Genomic DNA, 20,837 nt, shown 5'->3' with positions numbered 1-20,837 from the left:
ACACTGATATGTACTGAGATGCTACGAGTGTTCTTTCTGTAGGAAACCAAATGTAAACAAGATAGGATGAGACTAAAAAGCATGTCTGATTTTTTATACACCTGTGAATATTGGCCACTTAAGACAAATAGGTCCAACCTTTCTCACTAGGAATGTTCTACGAATGCTCAGTTGACCTGAAACACAGGTCTGCACAATGTATGTTTGATGTCGATTTGCTCAGCAGAGCATTTTGTCGGCGTTCGTTTGTTTAGTGTTTGCAGAAACTTGATACATCAGTATCAGAATTTAGTATATCTGGTGAAGCTGTTAGGTATAGATCAAACAGGTTTTCTCATGTCCTTAAAAGTGTCTGTAAGTACCATTTGCAAAAGAATTCTTTAGTGGACTTTGAGTCATACCTTCAGTGAGTGGCCAGTTGTAATTTAGTCTACAAATGCAATTTACTCTTACAGTTTATCAGGCCGAACACCAAGTTAGGGGTTACATTTTAGTTTTAATTAAATCATTGAAAAGGTATAGACAAGACAGGGGTATTTATTGTTCTTTTTATTACAAAAGTTGCTCATCCTGTTATGGTTTATTCTCCATACTGTAGTGCAGTAAGAAAGACGGTTAAAATGCCTTTATAACATTATTATTGTTTCTGTGTTGGTGGAAGTTATGCCAATTTAATTATATCAGTCTAGCTGAAATATTACCACTCTGTGACCAGGCTTTGGCTGTGACAATATGTGTTTTACTTCTGTAGGATTTACTGATGTTGTGTTAATAGGAATTTTTTGTTTTGTCTGGATTTTGGTTATTTTTTTCTTTTCATTCATGAATGAGCATAATTCACACAAGTAAAGTTCTTAGAGATGAAAAGAATCGTAGAGTCCAAAGAATTGTCTGTGACAGAATTTAAAGTGAGCATAAGCAGAGCTGTTTTTTCCTTTTTCCTTTATGAACAGGACTCTGAAGAATTTATTCAACAGACAGAATCCATACATAAAGTTTGTCAGGCTTTATGGTTTTTATTTCAGGGAAAACAAGTTGTTTACTTTCTTAGAAATTAGGCATTTTATAGAAATCCAGCTTTTTCAAAGAAAAACCTTGAGACATATGGTCTTTTAATTACTGGGTTTAGTACTTTTACTTTGGAAGTGCATTTTCAGCTGAAAAATTGCTTCATTTTGAACGCATTTAAAATTCAACAGAACATGAACATTCAGAAGATTTTTTGTTCGTGTGGGGTTTATTTTCCATTCATTAGGATATTTTAATTTTCCATGTTCAGGGCATAAGTCTCTACTGTATAATATTCATTTTCTTGTTGGAAAAATTCAGAAATAACAGCTACAGTTTTTGAAAGGTACTTTTACTAACTACCAAGGTCAGATTTCTGTATTTGTTTACCTTGTTTCACAACTAAGTACTCCCTCCCCACAACATTCTGCCTGCTGTGCAAAACCATACCTGGTTACAGTATCCAAATGACTTAATGCCCTTCTTGTGTTTGCATGAGTAGTTGTATTTTTAAAAAAGAAAATATCAAGTTGGCAAAATCTATTTTGATTCCAGACAGGAAATTTCAGTGGAGGGCACTGACAGTGTATCTGGTTTTAGGTGTACATGTTGATGTGCCTCTGTAGCTATCCTGTCATTTCAGATCCTCCTGTTTTAGTGCTGTGTGCTTCCCTGTCCTGTGGTTATATCAAAAGGGATCTAATTCAAAGCTGTCTGAAGTTCCTAAGGATCTAAGTACCAACGGCTGCTCGACCATGTCAATATTATGCAACTCACATTTAAAACCAAGCATGTGGATATTAAGACTTGCAGTGTTACAGATGTGAAGACATGAGAGTTATCTAGAAGAACCAAGAGGGACTGGCGTTTGGTGAGATTTTTCCCATCATGTTTCCTGATCCCTAGCCCTGTTAAGCAACATTCAAACACACGATGCTGAGGCAGCATTCCTGGGCAGGGCTGATTTCTGTTCTTCCCCACAGATGCTTTCACCTGAGCTGGTGCTGCTTTGATGTCCACAGCCATGCAGCCTGTGCCCAGTCAGCAAGCAATTAAAGCTGACCCATCACCTCTCATCCAGCCAGCCCTCAGCAGTGCTTTAAGAAGCAAAACTGTTGCGCAGTCTGCGGCTCGGAGAACAGGCGATTAGTGAAAGAGAAGCACTGGGGAAGTCTGCGAGGGCCAGGGAGCAATAAAAGGCAGGAAATTTTGTCCCATCCTACTTAATATCTCCACATCTTAAAATTTCCCTGCTTTATCATATCTGCTGTCTCCCCCAGACATGCTTAGCACTGAATTTGTCCTTATCTTCGCTATTTAGCACTGTCATGGAACTTAGCTGCTCCAGCCAGCAACTAAGCACCACATAGCTACTTCAGCTGTCCCAACTGTGTTCCCTTCCATCTCCAGCTCCAACCCCCAGCTTGCTTGCTGGTGGGGTGGCGTGAGGAGCAGAAAAGAACTTGGTTCGCACTGCTCAACAATAACGAAAACTTCCCTGTGTTATCGTCACTGTATTCAGCACAAATCCAAAACAAAGCCCCATACCAGCTACTCTGAAGAAAATTAACGTTATCCAGTTCAAAACCAGCACAAGCACACAGACATTAGCTGGCTACATGTGAGGAATAAACCAAATGTAAATAACATCTACCCTCTTCATGTTCCTCTTCCTCACCCAGAGACTGGAAAGGACCTTTAAATATATGTTATTAAAACAAAAGTATTTGCACCTGAAATTCTAACATCCACTACAGTTACCTGTTGACTATTTTCATAGGCTTAACTAGAGTTTTATAGCAAAATATGCCATGTTTGTTCAAGAAAACCTTCCTCTATGCCTCAGTGTGCTACAGAACTCTTTATAGGACATGCTATACTGAAAACAAATTCTGTATTATGTCCATAAAGTGTATATTTAGGCTGGTAAGTATATAACCACATGTTCATACCTTCTTGTCCTTTTCCTCATATATTCCTTACTGCTTTTCTTACTCGCCTAACCCAGCAAATATAAGTAGATCTCTTATGTCAATGGGATGCTTGTTAAAATTAAGCAATGTGCACACATGCTTGTCAAAGCAACTTTGTAGGCTTCTCAGGATTTTAGCTGCCTTCCGGAGTCACACTGACATCCTTATATCACTGCTTTTAAAACCATTTTTAAAAATAGAAAAACTTACAAAGCGAAAATGCTAGTGATATTAGTAATTGCTATTATTTATTGTAAAGACTAATTATTTGCAAATAGTATTGAACTTTGTAAATACTCATCAGCTTGCAGGAAAATGCCTCATATTGACAATATTTTGATTTTTTTCCCTCAGGCAAACTGAACATTCTTTTTATATATATATATATATGAGGAAACTCTTTATGTAGTAGTCTTGATTTTGTTTTCAGTAAATATGTAAACTGATGTTAATATTAGTTGTCCTTTTGCAGTTGTGTTCTGCTGTCATTCCCAACTTTATCAGTCTATCTATAAACCATTTATCATTCTTCCCTTTGTCGGTTAATACTATTTCAAATTTGAGAGTAAAATGAAACTATCATTTCAAATATCAATATGCTCATATCTTTGTGGTGGTCTCATTTTGTTCTTATTTATTAGAGAAGAATATATTAAAAATTGCGTGATGAAAGATTGCAGATAAGTCTGTGATTTTAAAGAGTGAATGGATTGTTAGGCTTCTCTGTGACTTGTTTCATCTCCTAAAGTGACTAGATTTATATAACATCTGTTAACAGGACCATTAAGTAATCCACCTAGACTTGAAGTTATTAGCAGAGCGTTTTATAGTCACCTCCTGAATTAAAAATACATTTCTGGGGAGCATATTCAACCACATTGATGTGAAAAATTTCTTCAGAATTGAAAAAATATAATTAGACCTAACACCTCACTGATTACTTTTGGCATGGCAAACATGAAATCATCTGAAAGTTACAGAACATTGTCAGATCCTTTTTATTAATCTCATTAAAAGAATTTGAAAAGTTTGATTATGGTAAGTGCAGACTTACCATAGAGACAGTATATCAGAGAAAAAGAGATCTTTGTTCCTGAAATTGTTCTCTGAAAATCTCAAAATTCCTGGAGAAAACAAATCAAAACTCTCTTGTTTGTGTGAAAATCTGTAAGAATTATTGAGGTTTATAGGTGGATTAGGCTGCAAATTAAATTAATCTCATTAAGGCCAGGTACAATGCATTGCTGAAAGAGATTGGTAAGGCTGTCTTTCTTGACCACAGCTGGTACTCGTTCTCAGGAAAGCACTGCTGAGTCATTAAATTGTACAGAAAAATATAAATATGTAAATATATAAATATCATGTATACATAAATAAAAAACAATATTTGCATATATGCATATATTTATATAAATACATAAAATGTTTCAAGGAACCTAAAATGTGGGCTAATGCCTGTAGTCAATGTGAAATGAATAATTAAATAAATCACATTGAGTTCAGCTATAGCAGATTCTCTTTTCTATTGTCATTGATACTTCACTTCTAGGAAAGGGAGGATTTTAAATTTCATCATCTAACCTTAAAGTTTCTATAGGGGTTGTATTTACTGTTTAAAAATTAGTTATCAAATTCATTTTGGAGACTGTCATTGCTCCAGCAGAATGCAAATGAAGCCTGTGATAAAAGGATTGGTCTGCTAAAAGGATTGCTTTGCTAAAGCCAAGGTCATTGGCAAACAGCACCACAAAACTTGAGGGACTGGCAAAAATATGATGACCTGATATCACAGAAAAGAAATATAGAAATGAAAGTGTCATGAGGAAGTGTATGTTTCTGAGAGCATCTTGTGCTTCATTGAAATGAAAGCAATAAGAAAACAGACCATTAGCAGTTCAATACACTTCTACTGCTCATTGTTTCCTGTCTCATTTTTAATTCTGAGTCTTCAGAAGGGCTTCAGCAGTGTAGACACTAACTTCTTGGCAATCTGTTTGTTAGTGGCAGACAGTCTTATTCGATGAACTGCATAGTTCACTCTAAAGATGTAGTGAATTAGCATATCTTTCTGGTTGCCCTTTGCACACACTCAAAAATAAACATTTGGATCTCCTGACAAAAGTTCCATGAAAGTTTGATTTATATATCAATAAAATTAGGTATTCCTTATTACCTCGTCTAAGCTTTTAGGGTTCACTTGGGTCTTTCTCCTTGATCAAACAGTTAAAAAACCGTTGGCCCTTTCCTATACCCTGGCGGATCCATGATTATCCAAGATGGGGGACTATGGCACATGATGTCCTGATCTAATTTGTGATACTGAACTCTCCCATCTAGATTCCAGGAGCCCAGCTTTGAGAAAGAGCAGCAAGTAATGCAAATTATGGCACAGACTGGAAGTGCCTAGCAGTAGGGTTCACAATTTTTGAAGCTTTCCTCTTCAGCTCTCTTTCTTGTAACAAGACCAACTTCTTATTGTAATTTCATATCCCTGGGAATGGAGGCTTTAGCAAAAATGCTAAACATGACCAGATTTGCCATAAAACAGGAGCTGGCAATATCATCAACTACTACTTTGCTTCAAGCAAGCAAAGCAGAGAACACAACAGCAGTTGCTTAAACTGGACTATTAATCTTTAAAAGTGTTCCTATGTGCAGGTAGGAGCCTTCTGGCTAGTCTCAAAAGAAGAAGTTATTTTTCTTGTCAGAAATTTCAACATTCAAGTGAGTTTTCAAAAGTCTTTTTATGGTGCTTTTTAATGTCATCAGAATCTGGGACAGACCCTCAAATTCAGAACACACTCTCTCATGCATTTATTTCCAACAAAGTATCTCCTTATGTAGCAAGAGATGTTATGGTATTCTCAAACTTGGGACAGAGAGACAGCAGAAATGAAGGAAAATATTAAAATTAACCATACTATTGTTATGACATTATATTCTTAATCATGCCTTTATCCCTGTGCTTTGTCTTTGTTCATAACCACTGCGAACAAAATATGGTCATTTGGATAATAACAAAGATCCTGTTTTGGCCAGAGGCTACATTGCATCTGCTCCTCATAAGGGATTATATGAGCTTTTGGCACAAAATGTGTCTCCTATTCATGTGCATTTCCAAGTAACATTAGAACAAAAACCCTAAGAAAGGGTCAGTTTTGCAAGGTTTATAACATTAGCATAACCATGGTTCAAAAGTCAGAGGGCTATAAAAGGATTAATAGCTTTAGTATGATCAAACCAGGAATGTCCATTATAAATGTAGAAATCGAGTGTCCACCAGCATTGCAAGAGTCTTCTCAATTTCCTCAACCAATGTACTTGTTGAATACTTACAGACTGTAAACATGGTGAGGTACTGAGGCACATGAGTCTGATCCTTTCTGCTTTAATAATAAAAATTACAAAATTGGGAAGAGTTGTTTTCCATAGTTGTTTGAGGCAGCTTATGTTTGAGGGAAGGTATGTTGGCATCAAATTTTAATTTTGTGATATTTCGAATGTATGCATAACTCCATAGGGATGTCACCTTAAAAACAACAGAAAAGAAAAATATATAGGTTAAAATTTTTTTGCTGAGACTTGAAATTGCTTTGTGTTATGAACTCCTTTTTCAAATGCTCAGTTGTAGTGGTTTGGACTTTGCTTTCCCCCAGAGGCTAAGAAAAGTGGTAGACCCCAAGGGGTGGAAACCCCTGGAAGTTTTGGAGTTCTGCCCAATGGGCGCTCCTGCAAAAATGTCAACATCCCACAAGCTCACCGGAAGAGATGAGTTGTAGTTTGGTTGTTGAGGAGAGGTGGCCATGTTGTGAGCCACGAGGAAGGGGCTCTGAGCCCCTTGGGCCCTCTGGGGCCTCCCAGCCCCTGGCTGGGGGGCTGCAGGGACCTGGAACAGCATAAAGCTGGGCTAGGTGCCTGTAGTTATGCCGGGAGATGTTTTCTCCATGGGCGCAGAGCAGCAGCCGGCACTGACCAGAGAAACGGTGGCAGAGAGCCAGAGCAGATAACACCTGAACTGAAGGAGCAGCAGAAACAACATGCAGCACCGCAGAGAGAAGACTCCTGAAAAAAAGAGCCGAGGAGAAAGAGAGCCAGCAGTCTGAGAGACAGAGTTCTGGGGGTAAGACTGTACCAGATCCCCTAAAACTCCCTTGAGACCCCTCTTGGAGAAGAGGGACATGGACTCCTATTTAGGAGAAGAGTTTTAGACATGCAGCACCGGAGAGAGAGAGGAGCTGAGAAGCTCAGAGCGTCCTGGAGCTGGACCGGGACGGCCAGAGGAATGCGGGGGGAGTTGACCTTGGCTCTCCCCCCCTTGCACTGCTGCCACGGTGGCAGCCTGAGAGACAGGGCACAGAGGCCCTGCAAGGAGCTGAGTCTCCTGGAGATACCAGACCGTCACGAAGACCCCCCTGTGTCTTCGTGACATGACGTGGTGATACGACCTTGTCTGGGGTTACGAAGCCCACGGAAGACCCCTCGGTTGGAGGCGATGGGGCCGAGAGAGGTTGGATACCTCCCTCGTGAGTGCTGGTAGAAAGCCAGCCACAGCTGCTGCATGCATGAGATGAGGAGAAACCTGCTGCATTAGAAGATCCTGCTGTTAAGGACTGGAAGGGATCTGTCCTTCTTTCCCTCCTGGACTTTTATTTGGAGGGGAGAAGAGATCTGATCATTGTAAATACATATGTCATGGTAGAGATAGTTGTGATCATGTGTATAATGTGATATGGTATTTATTTGTACAGTCATTGTAATATATTTCCCTTTCCCCCACTTTGAGTCTGGTGTGTTTTGTCTGGAAAAACCCATCTCACATTAGGTTGAGATGTGGGAGGGGGAATGGAGCTAGGGAATTGGATTTTGGGGCTATCTCAAACCATGACACAGTTTATAAACTTTTAGGACAGAAGCTTTTATGGCCCATATTTGTAGTGTTTTCCCATTGTTGTATACTAAGACTTTTCAAGCTTTTTTTTACCTTTCGTGGCTCTCTGCCCTGAGAAGTTTTCCTACAGCATTTGTGTTGCTGGCTGTATATGGCCTACCAATGATATTTCTAATTCTTCACTATTGCAGTTACATTTCAGTCTCATCTCCTTTCTTCATTTCAGTCAAAATTAGATATGGCTTGAGTGAGGGACACACCAGTCTTCACAAACCCTTGGCTTGTACAAACCCTAGTCATATTCCCAGCCTTCAAAACTCAAAGCAGTGGTCACAGTTTGGCATCACTCCAAATCTGTGTTATTTCATACCTTTAGATTATCAAGAGGGAACAGGTAAGAGCAATTTTCAAACTAAGTGATCAGCTTAATCACATGTCAAGGACTCCATTGGAGCAAAACAACTTTTCAGGGCAGTCATCAATTCTTTGTGTTCATGTTGAGCTTCCTATGGCAAGTGATAAGTAAACTCATATTGATCCAATCACCCTGTCTCATGCTGTTTTTTCCTTGGGGCTTGGAACTTTTTTCTGCCGTACTGTGTGACTTCTCTGGACTGTTTCTCAGACAGAGAAAGTGCCACAAAAGGGAAGTAGGCCAGATTAAGGTGTAACACATGGAGCTGAGATTTGAGCATGGATCTGAATATTGCCAAAGATCAGATCTCATCTTTATGGGCAACAAGTTTCAGAAAACAGCCCCTTGTTTCTTCTTATGATTTGCTGTTGTGACTAATACTAACACTGCATGAAGAAGACAGCAGTATGCTTCTCTTTTTGACTTCTTGCCTTCTGGCTTCTTAAAGACATTCCACTTCGCTAGTAAGTTTAGTAAATCTTTTGCTAGTAAGTTTGGTAAAAAACTTAGGTAGATCATTTAGGTAGATCATCATCCTGCTTTTCCAAATAAATTTCCAAAAGTTATTTTGTTCACTTTTAAAAAATAAGATAAAATCTGATAACATTCTCTATAGCCCAAGGAATAAAAGTAGTAAAATAAATAGAAATAGAAGCCAGTACTGCTTAATTTGTATGTCTTTTTTTTTTTTTTGACAGTTGTACATGTGGAGGGTGGCCTATATCCAAATGGCTAACAAGTGCTGCATTGTAGATAGATTGGGAAGACTATTAATGGAGTAAATCAATGTAACTTTCTAACAGTAATTATGCTTGATATGGAAATCTTTTCCTATAGTCATGATCTGATGTCATGATTACAGAATTTGCTCTGTTAGCGAACCTCTAATCTCACTAAGTGGGAACCATGAACCTCTAATCCCACCACCCAAAAATTACTTTGCCTCTGTACCTCTCAACCACTCTCAGGCCATGATGCTGGGGTTACCTCAGTGTGGTCTCTGTCTGAAGATCCTGTTACTGTGAATTTTCTCTTCAAGTGGTAATTAATCTAGGTGTATCACATAGTTTCTCTGGTTTAGTATGCCCTGAGTTTGCTACCATGGGGGTGAATTTTCTATGTCTAGTCTGACATCCAGTTCAGACAGCTGAATAGTCCTAATAGAGTCAACATATAAGCTTCAATTTAAGAATGCTCTTCATGTCATTTGTTCACCAGAGTGCTCATGATGAGGTCAGGATATTGACTGAATTATATCTTGAGCTGCCTGGAATCAGCATGGTTCATTGTTTTATCCCATTTGCAGGAATGCCACAATTATTGAGTGGGCTACCTTTGACCTCTAGCTCATGGGGTAAGTAAAAGCCATCTGTGTAACACTGAGGCAAGAGTTTAAATGAAAAAAAAAATAAAAAAAAAAAGAGTTGAGTCAATATTCAAAAATAATCATCCCAATCAAGACAATATGGGAGCTAGTGACATAAATTTCTAAGTTTGGAAATGGGGAATGGTCATAGACTTCTTCAGTATTAACTTCCCAGGCCTTGAAAACCCGTTTGTTTAGCAGTAGTGAGAGAAGATGAAACGTAAGACTTGCTTTCTTGTGAAGAAAAAAAGTGCTTTTCCTCCATCCCCCTCAAAACACTTAATGTTTTTGTTACAGTTTTCCTAAGAGTGTATTTTTCAGATACTAACGAGGAATAAAAGAAATATAAAATAGCATGACATAAAGCAGAAACATACAGTGAAAAAAAATTCTGCAATGGTAATCATGTCACAGCATAATATTTGTTTGGTATACGAGGCAGTCTTAGTACATTGGTTTTTTTCCCCGGAGTTTTAATGTCTTTTTTCTTTACAACTGTTAATTTGAGTTACTCTTAATTTGTCATTAATTTTTTATTTTGCTGTTATAGACATTGTGCATAAAGTATACACAAATAAGTGGAACATCACCCTTGCTATTGCTCTTTAGTTTTAAAATGAACTGTGTTATGCTATGATATCTTAAAATTTATCCAAATTCACCACCTAAGAATTGAAGAAAAAAATCACAGAATTATTTAGGTCGGAAGGGACCTTCAAAGATCACCTAGACAACCTCCACACCATGGGTGGGGACATCTTTTACCAGATCAGGTTGCTCAAAGCCCTGGCCAATAGGAAATGTCCACTTGAAACCAAATGTAGAAAATAAGCAGATGTAACAAAATTAAACATTATCTCCAAGCACTTAGAAACAGTATTACTGGGACTTACAGGGATTACATCTCACCTAAGAGAAAGTACCTGCCACAGCAATGATTTCCAATAATGATCAAAATTAATCCTTGGGCTGACAGCCAACACAAATCCTATACATAGTTTAAAAACTTAAATAGACAGTTCAGTGGGACTCTACATTAGTAGCAGTGTGGTTACAGGGCTGATCTACACTCAGGAGTGAACTTAGCACAGATTGGAGTATTACTTTAGTGCTGGCTGAAGGAAGGAATAGGAAACAAGGCTTCCCTTTCCCTGTATCACTTCCCTAAATCCCACATGATTTTCCTGGAAGTTCTGTTATCTGTGTTCTGCCCCCTCTTTGTTTATGACGTCTGTCAGAGAAGTTACCAGCTGAGGAGGTATAATTTACTTGCTGATGCATGGAATTAAAGCCAAGATATATGCTCAGGAGACAGCAATTTTCCATCCATGGATGGTTGAAATTTCAACTGTTAAATGAATCCCAACTAGATTAGTCAGAAAGGCTACTTGGTTTCTTTTAAACTACAGAGTTTGAAACTGAGTCTCTTGCTATGAAGCAGTAGCATTTTTTTTAAGAAATAAGCAGTTTACGTTACATCACCTGCTGAAGATTAAATATTTTATGCACCTTTGCTTAATGTTTGCTTGTGACATTGGAAGATAACAGATTTTCTGTTGAAAAGCTTCAAGCACCTGCTTGTATTTTCTGAAAGAATTCTTAACTTTCATTAAATGTGGACTGAAAATGAGCCACTTGGGCAGCAGCTTTTCTGCCATTCTCAGAGTTTCCAAGCTGTGAATTCACAAATACTGAAACACTCTCAGAAGTTCACTGATTTTAAAACCCGTACACCCTGTCAAACAGTCTCAGATTTTCTATTTGTTTGTAAATGACTATAAAGATACAGATCAATTTCTTTAATGCCTGGTGCATTTGACTCACTTTATGGATTAAGAATCTCCAAGTAGTTAGAAAGGGGTATGTTTCAGCTGTCAAAAAAAAAATTGATTTTTTTTTTGGTCAGGCTTTCTTTTATTGATTGACAGCTTAACATTTATCAGCTAGAACAGTTTATGGGTGCCATTTTGTGAACTGATATTTTAGAGGTCAAGCTAATGCACCAAGTAGTTTTGTTTGCATTTCTAAAACTGATCTTTGCTGGGCCATCATTATTATCTCCTTTTACCTGCTTTCAGAGCTCAGAATGTAATACACGCAGTGAAAAGTAACTATGAAAATCTCTTGTTACAGCCTTTACCCATAGCTTCTGAACAATAATTTATTTTTTTAAAAGCGGAAAGGGCTGTGATGACATCTCTTTGGGGTTTTTTGCTCTTTCCTTTCTACCTGAATCCAGCAGCCTTGAAATATGAACAGGACCATCTAGCTAAGTATCTCTAAACATGCCCGTCAAGTCAAGCAATTTTTTTTTTAATCATTCCAAGAGTCAAACATAACAGTATTCCAGAAATGAAAGATTTTATTAATGAGCTGTTTCTACTAATCACATGACAAATTCTTACATTTTAAATGTGTCAGCAACATTTATCAAGCTGTTTCCCTATGCAAATTTGCCATTTTTCGGTGCCTTTGGCTGTGAACTAGCAAGCACAAGCACTGAAATAGAGTATAATATTAAAAATTCAAAGACAAAAAAGGAGGAAAAATATTTAAAAACTCTCAAAAGCAAAGAAAGCTGAGACACCAGAGCCATGGACATCACAATTTATTCCCACAGTTGTGATAACAAACATTACCTTGCAATACTTGGTATACACTAACCCATTAATCTGTATTCCTGCTCAACAAAGAGCTACTGAAGTACATGAGAGTGAATATGTGTGTGACAACTGGCATTTCTTAGACCTTATAATTGTTAAAAACACTTGATAACAGTGTGCAATCTCTGGTATTGTTTCACAAAGACAGCCTCAGTTGTTTCCTGTGACTCCGTATTTATAATTATATTTTCATTAAACTGAGCTCTCTGTTAGCTGCTGACTTCACAAGTTGTTTTCAGGCTGCAGCTGAAAATTTTCTAAACTAGTATCAAGGATGGACATGCAAAGCCAAAAGACAAATGCCTTGTCAACTGGAAATAATGTTCCAGCAAGTCTGCATTTAAAGGGTAAAAAACTTATGGGCAGTAAAACAGAAGATTAAAAAGGCAGATTTCTTACTGCTAACTAGCAGCAATATACACTGGCTGGAGGTAATTTTCAGGTGAGGCCAGAATAGAGGCAATTAACAGAGGAGAACAAAAGGGCTACTTCTGCAGCTGGAATCTGCACCAAATAGCCCTTTGGTCAGGGTGAAAGTAAGGTAGACTGATAGGACAGATTCTTGGAGTGGGATGCAAAGGGCAAATCAGTGTCATGACAGTGCTGACAAGAGGGCATGTATGTAAGCCAATGGTATTTTGTGGGCATCTGGATGACAATTTTACACACATTTTTTACAGCTACCTTGGAGTTGAGAATAGGAAACATGGAAACATAAATCTGAATTAATTATTTAATTATCAATGTAACTCAACTCTCATTTATCTCCAGTGAGAAGTAGTGGTTTGTTTTGGGATTTTTTTTCCATTTAAATGGCATCCATTCAACTTCAGTGCATTTTGCCTAAGCATGACCTAAAGACCTAAATCTGTTGCTAATTCAAGTGAATTTTCCTGTTTGTATTTCATAGACAAGCTGTTAGAAAATCTTAGTACACTAGTATGTTTGCCATTTTCATTGCTCCAAGTGGAAGTGGGATGAAGTTTATTGGAATGCACAGACACTGTACATGCTGTGTGGGTTACAGTACTACCAGTACCCATTAGAGTAGATTTAATAGCTGATCAGGAAGATGATTTGAATGAAAAAAAGTTATTGCTTTTATTTTAAATCCAGATCTGTTCACAGAAGCAGATTTCTTCACTGGACTGAGGAGGTGGTAATCTGGGTGATGGGCAGAGGGGAGAAAAGAGAGGAGGGTGCTTGAGTGGAGGCATCTTTTCATTTAAATCTTTGGCAACTGGAACAGCCTGGCTGCCTGTGGTCCTACTTAAAATAATAGATATGATTTATAGATAATATTTTAAATAAATATGATTGAAGTTTGATTTAGATTGTTTCTAGAACCACGAGGTAAAACTGTCTCTGTTGCCTGTTAAAAAATATTAGTTCTTGAGTGGCATTCTAATCAACTAACAACAAAATTTGTTTTTCAGGCTAAGTCCATGGGGACATAGGTTATGCACTGTTTTGTACAGTATCTGGCATGACTGTTCTTCTACCAGGCACAAACTTCTCTGTGCAACTGCAATATAATCAGTGTATGTTTGCAATTTCCTCTCTCCACTCCAACATCCTACTTTCATGTTAAAATTACTGGTATGAGGGTTAAGGCAAATTAGTTATCTTATTGTCCTTAAATATAGTTGAAAAGATCTTTTATTTCCCCTTGCTTTACCTTAAAGAGAGTAAAGAAAGTCAGAGGTTTTCACACTCTTTCCCTCTCTCCTAGGAAACGGATCTCATGACCTTTAACATCTCAATGCACCGCTCTTGGTGGCGGGAACATGGACCCGGCTGTATACGAAGGGTGGTTCGTCCTTCTGCCCCTGGTGTCCTAGAGGATTACTCCTACGTCTCTGTGACAGGCTGCATCATTGATTTCCAGTACCTAGAGGTCATTCACAGTGCTATCCAAATACTCCTCTCTGTAAGTTCATGTTTCTTTTTGTACTGGGATTCCTCAGTCCTTTCACATGCAGCCTGCTGGAAGGGGGATGTAGTAGTTGATGTATAGCTGCACAGACTTTTGATTGTATTTTGAATTAGAGAATTATATACATGTTATTAAAATGTGCACTGCTCTTTTCCTTCCCTATATCTTGTCAAGCTCAATAGAGGCATAGTCTCCATTCTGGCCTCTGCTGGGACAGGTGAAAATTAACTCAAGTTCTTGGCTCTCATTCATTAAGGCGTGTACAGCAAAGGAGAGTAGGCTTGACCAAAATTAATTTTCCTAAATCTTTCTAAAGTTCACAATGATGGCATTTATTCAGCCCTGAATGTAAATATATTTTTCATGATACATGGCTAAGTTTCTTCCCAAAGTGAGATATGGACGTAATGCTTGAAAAGGGTCAGAGAAGTATTAGGAATTAAAGTACGCATTCATATGTTATTTGTTCCTTCCTGGAACTCTGTGTTATCAGAATATGCTGCTTCCATGGTCCACAATTGTTGCAACACCAAACAAAAAAATGCAGTAAGAAGTTGTTATAAAAAGCCTGCAATGCGGGGAACTGCTGGGGCGTATATTGCTTTGGGAGCAAAAGCCACAGTCTTTCCTCAATCTGTTGGCTGCTTCTGCTTGTGATTAACAAGATGTTTGTCATGAGCTGTGTGTGATCTCCCAGGTGGTAGCTCTTTCTCTACATAGCTGTGTGTAGCACATTGCAATTGGCTAACCCCAAGTGATTGCATATAGGATCGATCACCCCAGATGCCCAGACCTATTTTGAGAACATAAATGTTTGTGAATTGAGAATATATGTGCTCATGCTAACCATGGCTACTAGTACTTGTCAGACAGTGGGAGAAGAGATGCATTCTGCAGTCCACACCTGCTAGTCAGGTGAACTATGTCTGAGCAATCAGAAAGGATAGATATTCCTGGTCTGTTCAGTACTTCAAGCTTTTACTAACTGACTGGTAAATGCTACCACTTGCAAAGTAAAAGGGATCTTCAGAATAAATCTCACTCATTAGTTTAAAATTATTTTCAAATTTTAATTTTTACATTTTTTCAAGATAAGGACATTCTCTTTCAAAAGAAAAAAAATCAGTATATGTGCTTATGTCTGTCATCCTGCCCAGCTGTCTGAAAGTTCAAGATAATTTCTCTGCAGTACTACATGCCTTTTATAAGATGTCAAGTGCTTTTTCTTTGCCACTACTTTTAATCAAACTTGGATAAACTTGTACATCTCTGATTAATGAAATTCCACTTGAAAATCCAGGTCTGAATTATTGCACTTAGTTTACACATCACTGACATCGCATCTGCCTATACAAGAATGTGTCTGCTCCTGGTCTATCAGCTTCCCAGGCATCAGTGACCTCACAAGCACCTACACAAGCCTTCTCCTGCCTGCCTTTCATTCAGGCAGCAAAAGGCTTTGAGTCACGATCTTTTCCAGTGAAGACAATATTACTTCTTTTGCAACCCAACCCTGCGTATGCCAACATAAATCATGAAGTTTCTGTGAAAGTGTGCCTTCCAGATGAACTCTGCGCACTGTATCTGTGAAGCTTAACTGAATGCTTCTTCCTTACTTTTGTGGGGGCCTGCTACTGAAAGCAGGTTGCTTCTCCCATGAGTTCTTCATTTGCAGCACATTTCTCACAACGCAGTGTTTTTCACTCTGCATCAGTGAGTCTGCAGAAGGGAAACTGAAGTGTCATTAGTTTAAAAGGCGAACAGAAATATTTTAAATACTCCACTTCTATAAGAAAAGATGTATTCTATAAGAAAAGATGTATTCTCTTAAAATTTTTTTCTAGCATTTTTGTGATTATTAACCAATTGAGTGTTCGGTGGAAATACAGCTGGTTGTTGAAATCAGGAACTGTTTTCTTCTGCAATTAATGGTGCGGTAGAGCTCTGGTTAAATGACAGGAGCACAGATATTGATATTATAACAATAGAATAAACCTGATTAATATATACAAACTAAGAGAAATATTAAAATTTAAAAAGTATAGAAATTATGTAATAATTATAAATCATAAGAAGTAACTGGTCTTCCCTTTCTGAAGGAGTGACTGATTGCCATTCTGGATACAATTCACTGCAAATGTGCCAGGAACTTATAAGGCATGACTATGCATTAAAGAGTTGCAGTTTCAGATACTGCTTTCACTGATATACACAGTATTAAAATTAAAATACTGTACACAAAGGAAGGTTTTCCTCCAGTTTCACTGTCTTGCTATCCCATCTGTGACATGTTATGATTAACATACCATGAGTCTGTACTTCAGTTTCCATTCTGAATTGTAATTTAGGCTTGTTTCATTTACTGTCACACAGGACAAAAGTCACCACGTAGATTAATAAATTTATTGCAGTTTGCTCCCATTTTCTGAGTACTGTTGACCTGAGGAAGTTCACATCCATTTTGGATACATAACAGCTTTCCTAATTGGGGTACCAATATCAATTGTTAGTTAAAAGGTCATTTAAGTTGTCTTTTCAAAGTACTGAAGGACTGTAGATCAGAAGATCATTCTTTTTTTCCTTTTCCTAGTAGCTAGTCCCAAAAGCAGCCTATTCCTTTTTGGATCTTACAACCTACTTAATTTTCATAACATTTTTATGTAGCGGTAGTCACATAACAAACCATTTTACAGTGTAACAAAAAACTTTATCATGCTAACCCTTGTCCAAATGACTGGGAATGTGAACACTTCCATTTGGTAGGAAATTAGAGACTCTGTGAGAAGAAATCCCTCCAGGGGTAAATATTGGATACCTGTTGAGATATATAACTCACTAGTAGCATTTTTGAAAGGTGATTTTTTTTTTTAAACTGATATAAAGATTTTTATATGTACAGAATGCAGCAGTTGTGACTACATTAGACCCTGCTTTAGGGAATGGGCTTGGCATCCATTTATTTAATTCTAACACAGTAAAGCTCTTTTTGTATCTGCTTTATAGTTGTTTCTAAAAAAAAATCTTTTATTGGTGGAACAGTGACTTTATACCTCATCCTGATTCTGGGTGGCTATTTAGGTGATCAGGAGTTGAAGATATTAAACATTTCTTTAAATTATGAGAGACTGGTTTTCCCTACACTGTAAATCCAGGCAAAGATGTGATATAGGGAGATTAGGAATATTGAATTTTTCCATGGTGAAGTAAAAAGCATTGAGCATATCTGCCTAAGGTAAAGTTATCAGTGGGGAATAGCTTATCACATACACTACCAAGCACAAAACAGAGTCAGAAAAATGTATTATTTTCTGCAGAATGTAATGAAGTTGTAATATCACAAGTATAAAAAAAAGCCAAATTGGGAACTGGATAGTGTGGTCACTGTGAGTCTGCATGATACTCCTGCAAGCTGGATAGACTTCCTCTGTACACATAATTAAGCATGCTGAAGGAACTGGATACTGAGGCCAACAGGGCCAAAACAACTCGTGTTTCTGCTGATGGTCTCAGCTTCCAAATCATGCTGGTGCTTTCAAGCCATTCAACAGGAATAATCCCTGGGATTGTTCACTTGATTAAAACTGTGACTGGGAACTGTGAGTGGAGAGTGGTGGCTACAGCAGGCCAACCTCTCACATGTGTAATGGCGTGGGTTACAGCATGCCAGTGCCAGGAATGCTCCCAGGCATTTATTCCTCAATATGGACTGAGGCAGGATCTTGGCAGGAAGTAGATAGTTGGTCTATTTACCCACAGGGGTGTAGAAGAACATATGATTTTTTAAATCTCTGCCAGAGAAACATATCCCCTACCTTTTTGGCATGGTAGAGAAAGGTATGTTTTCACGTCACGTTGAGTTGTTACAGTGACATTTATGACACTTATAGAGATGGTGTTGGGTTTCCATACAGGAGTGTTCTGTTTTATTAAGCTCTTCTATGATCCTAATGGGGGAATGTGTGAGCTCCTCTAGCCCTGTAATAAGGCCTGTAAATCTCTCTTGTGTCTATTGTTCTTCCACCTTCTTCCCAGATGAAGAATGGGACATGTAGCTAGACTTTCAGGATAAGGATTTAGTTTCTGAGCTGTTTCTGAATGTTCTTTCACTCTTGGACATATACCCTCTTGATGTGCAGACAGAATTCAAAACTGAAAACACCTTGAACTTGGGGCACAAATCTGCAAGGATTGAGATGTTCTTTATTTATTGTGGGAATTAATTTCATTTGTATTTGGCCTTGAGAGAAAATGCTGTCTTTTGCTTAAATGGTGAAGTGATGCTAGCAAAAGTAACAGAGCTTTTATTCTGAAACTCTTTCTCTGGTACCATAGAGACCATTGAGGCCAAAACCATTAAAGAATTTTTAGATAAAGAATTTAGTCTTCATTCAGTATTGGTTGCACTCACTCTGGTACAGGAATGTATCTGGTATGGATACAGCAGTGTGACAATGCAGGGGCAGTTTGCATCACTGTGTAGTAGTTGGAGGAAAACAACTCTATGTCTGTCTCTAACTATGATTCTGTGTGCAAAAGATGACAAAGCCACATGTAGCTGGTCACTGTTTTCTGGGATTTGTATTAGACAACAAGAGCATATAAAATATATCTGCTTTATGACCTGAGATGTCTTCTCAGTGCTTCTTTCAACTCACAAATTTATAAATGTTGTACACTTTCCCCAAAGAGGCAACAGGCTCCCAAAACAGCTTTGTGTCTGAATGCTCGGTGACATGTCTACCACTAGTAAAAAAATTGCAACCTCCTAATCACAAAATCACACAGAAGGGCTGAGGTGGGAATGGACCTCTGGAAGTCATCTGATCCAACCCCCCTCACACTCAAGTGGGTCAACATAAAGCAGTCTTCCCAGGACTGTGTCCAAACGGCTTTTGAATATGTCCAAGGAGAGAGACTCCACAATCTCTCTGGACAACCTGTGCCAGGGCTTGATAACCCTCTGACTGAAAAAGTGTTTTCTGTTCTGTAGGGGACCTCCAGTGTTTCAGTTTGTGCTCTTTGTCTATAGTCCTGGCACGGGGCACCATCCTCATTACACCCTCCATTCAAGACCTGGACCCAATGCTGCAGTTGTGGCATCACCAGTGCTGAACAGATAGACAGGATCACCTCCCTTTATCTGCTGGCAATACTTTACCTAATGCAGCCCAGGATGTCATTTGCCTTCATTGAGGCAAGAACACATTGCTGACACATGTTCAACCTGATGTTCACCACAACCCCCAAGTCTTTTTTTTGGTGAACTGCTTTCCAACTGGGTGGCCCCTATCATTTCAGTGCAGAGGGTTGTTCTTCCCAAAGTGCAGGACTTTGTGCTTCCTCATTGTTGAACTTCATGAGGTATGTTATGCTAAAAAAAAAATTAATTAATTATATTTCTAGCTCTTACCTCATATTCTGTAAAAATGGTCGTTAGCTGTCCAAAAGATTCATAATTATTGATGTACATTGATGCTGAACACTTAAAAACCTAATTGTTAGTATTTCTAGACTTGTCATCCATACATTTGCAGGTTCTTCTATTTTAATTAATCAGGTACAATGATTTCAAATGACCTTGTCCTTTCTCGTTAGATTTAGTTAGACCTGATTATTCATGGTAGTGCGTGGGTAGTAAAATACACAAGTATATTTGTCTAATTACCAATCTCGGTCAATAAAGCAACTATGTGAAACAAGATCAAGATAAATCCGTGGTTTTCCATCTCACTTGTCGGTCCAAGGATGTTTGATTTTTCAAGTAGCTCATTTAACAAGAACTGAAACCACTGATAATATAGCTGTTTGTATGCTCATTTATTCATTAACTGTCATTATATGGATTTGTGAAAAAGAGGTAGGCAACTTCTGCAGCAGAGCTGGCTAAAGGTGAGGGTATAGCAGACAACAGTTCAAGCATTAGCAACATAGTAGTGCCTTCACCTTGTCAGTTAATCTATATGAGAACTTAATTGTTTTAGACATTTTGGGGTATATGATATAGAGTTGTTTTCCATTTTACATGAAAATTACTATGACAATTTTTTTATTGTACAAAAATGTTAATGAAATTCTGGGCAGGTATTCTGAAATACTTTTCTTTATCCAAAAATATTTATAGTAAAAATAAAACTCAGTAGTTAATTTGAATTTTTATGGAGCTCAGTATTTCAGTGCACACTATGATGGAACACTGGAGATAAAGGGAGATCTGGAAAATATTTAAGGTTTTTTTCCTCCTTAAACTTCTCATAATTACCAAACTCACGTCAAAACAGTGTAGTAGACTATACGTCTGCAACTTAGTTACTGTAATTCTCAGATAGACACTTTCATTTCGTGTCATTTCTGGTGTTCTCAAATTAACCTGACCTAGCACTGAGCAGGGAGCTGCAGCTGCACAGGGCACAGTAAACTCGGTGGTCACTAATTCCAGTACAAGGCAGCATCTCTGCAAATAAGCAGGAGAGGTGGTGGAAGAGGTAAAAACAGGTTAAAGTGCCTCAGCAAACCTATGTGCCTACATGCTGTCTTTAGAGCTGGGCAGAATGCTGAATGCTGCACTAGGAAGTTGGAAATTATAAGAGA

General features: G+C 38.1%; 1 protein-coding gene across 1 annotated transcript in view; it reads left to right on the top strand.

The window, feature by feature from the left end:
- The window catches only part of NKAIN3 (sodium/potassium transporting ATPase interacting 3), a 188,309-nt gene that overhangs the window by 88,862 nt on the left and 78,610 nt on the right, over positions 1 to 20,837 (top strand). Inside the window, exon 4 of the mRNA XM_018074892.1 lies at positions 14,046 to 14,243. Coding sequence (XP_017930381.1) covers positions 14,046 to 14,243 — 198 coding nt within the window. The remainder of the gene's footprint in view (positions 1 to 14,045; positions 14,244 to 20,837) is intronic.

Source organism: Manacus vitellinus, unplaced genomic scaffold (genome assembly GCF_001715985.3).
Source record: "Manacus vitellinus isolate BGI_N305 unplaced genomic scaffold, ASM171598v3 scaffold_1_pilon, whole genome shotgun sequence".
NCBI lineage: Eukaryota > Metazoa > Chordata > Aves > Passeriformes > Pipridae > Manacus > Manacus vitellinus.
This window is presented reverse-complemented; position numbering and strand designations above follow the sequence as displayed.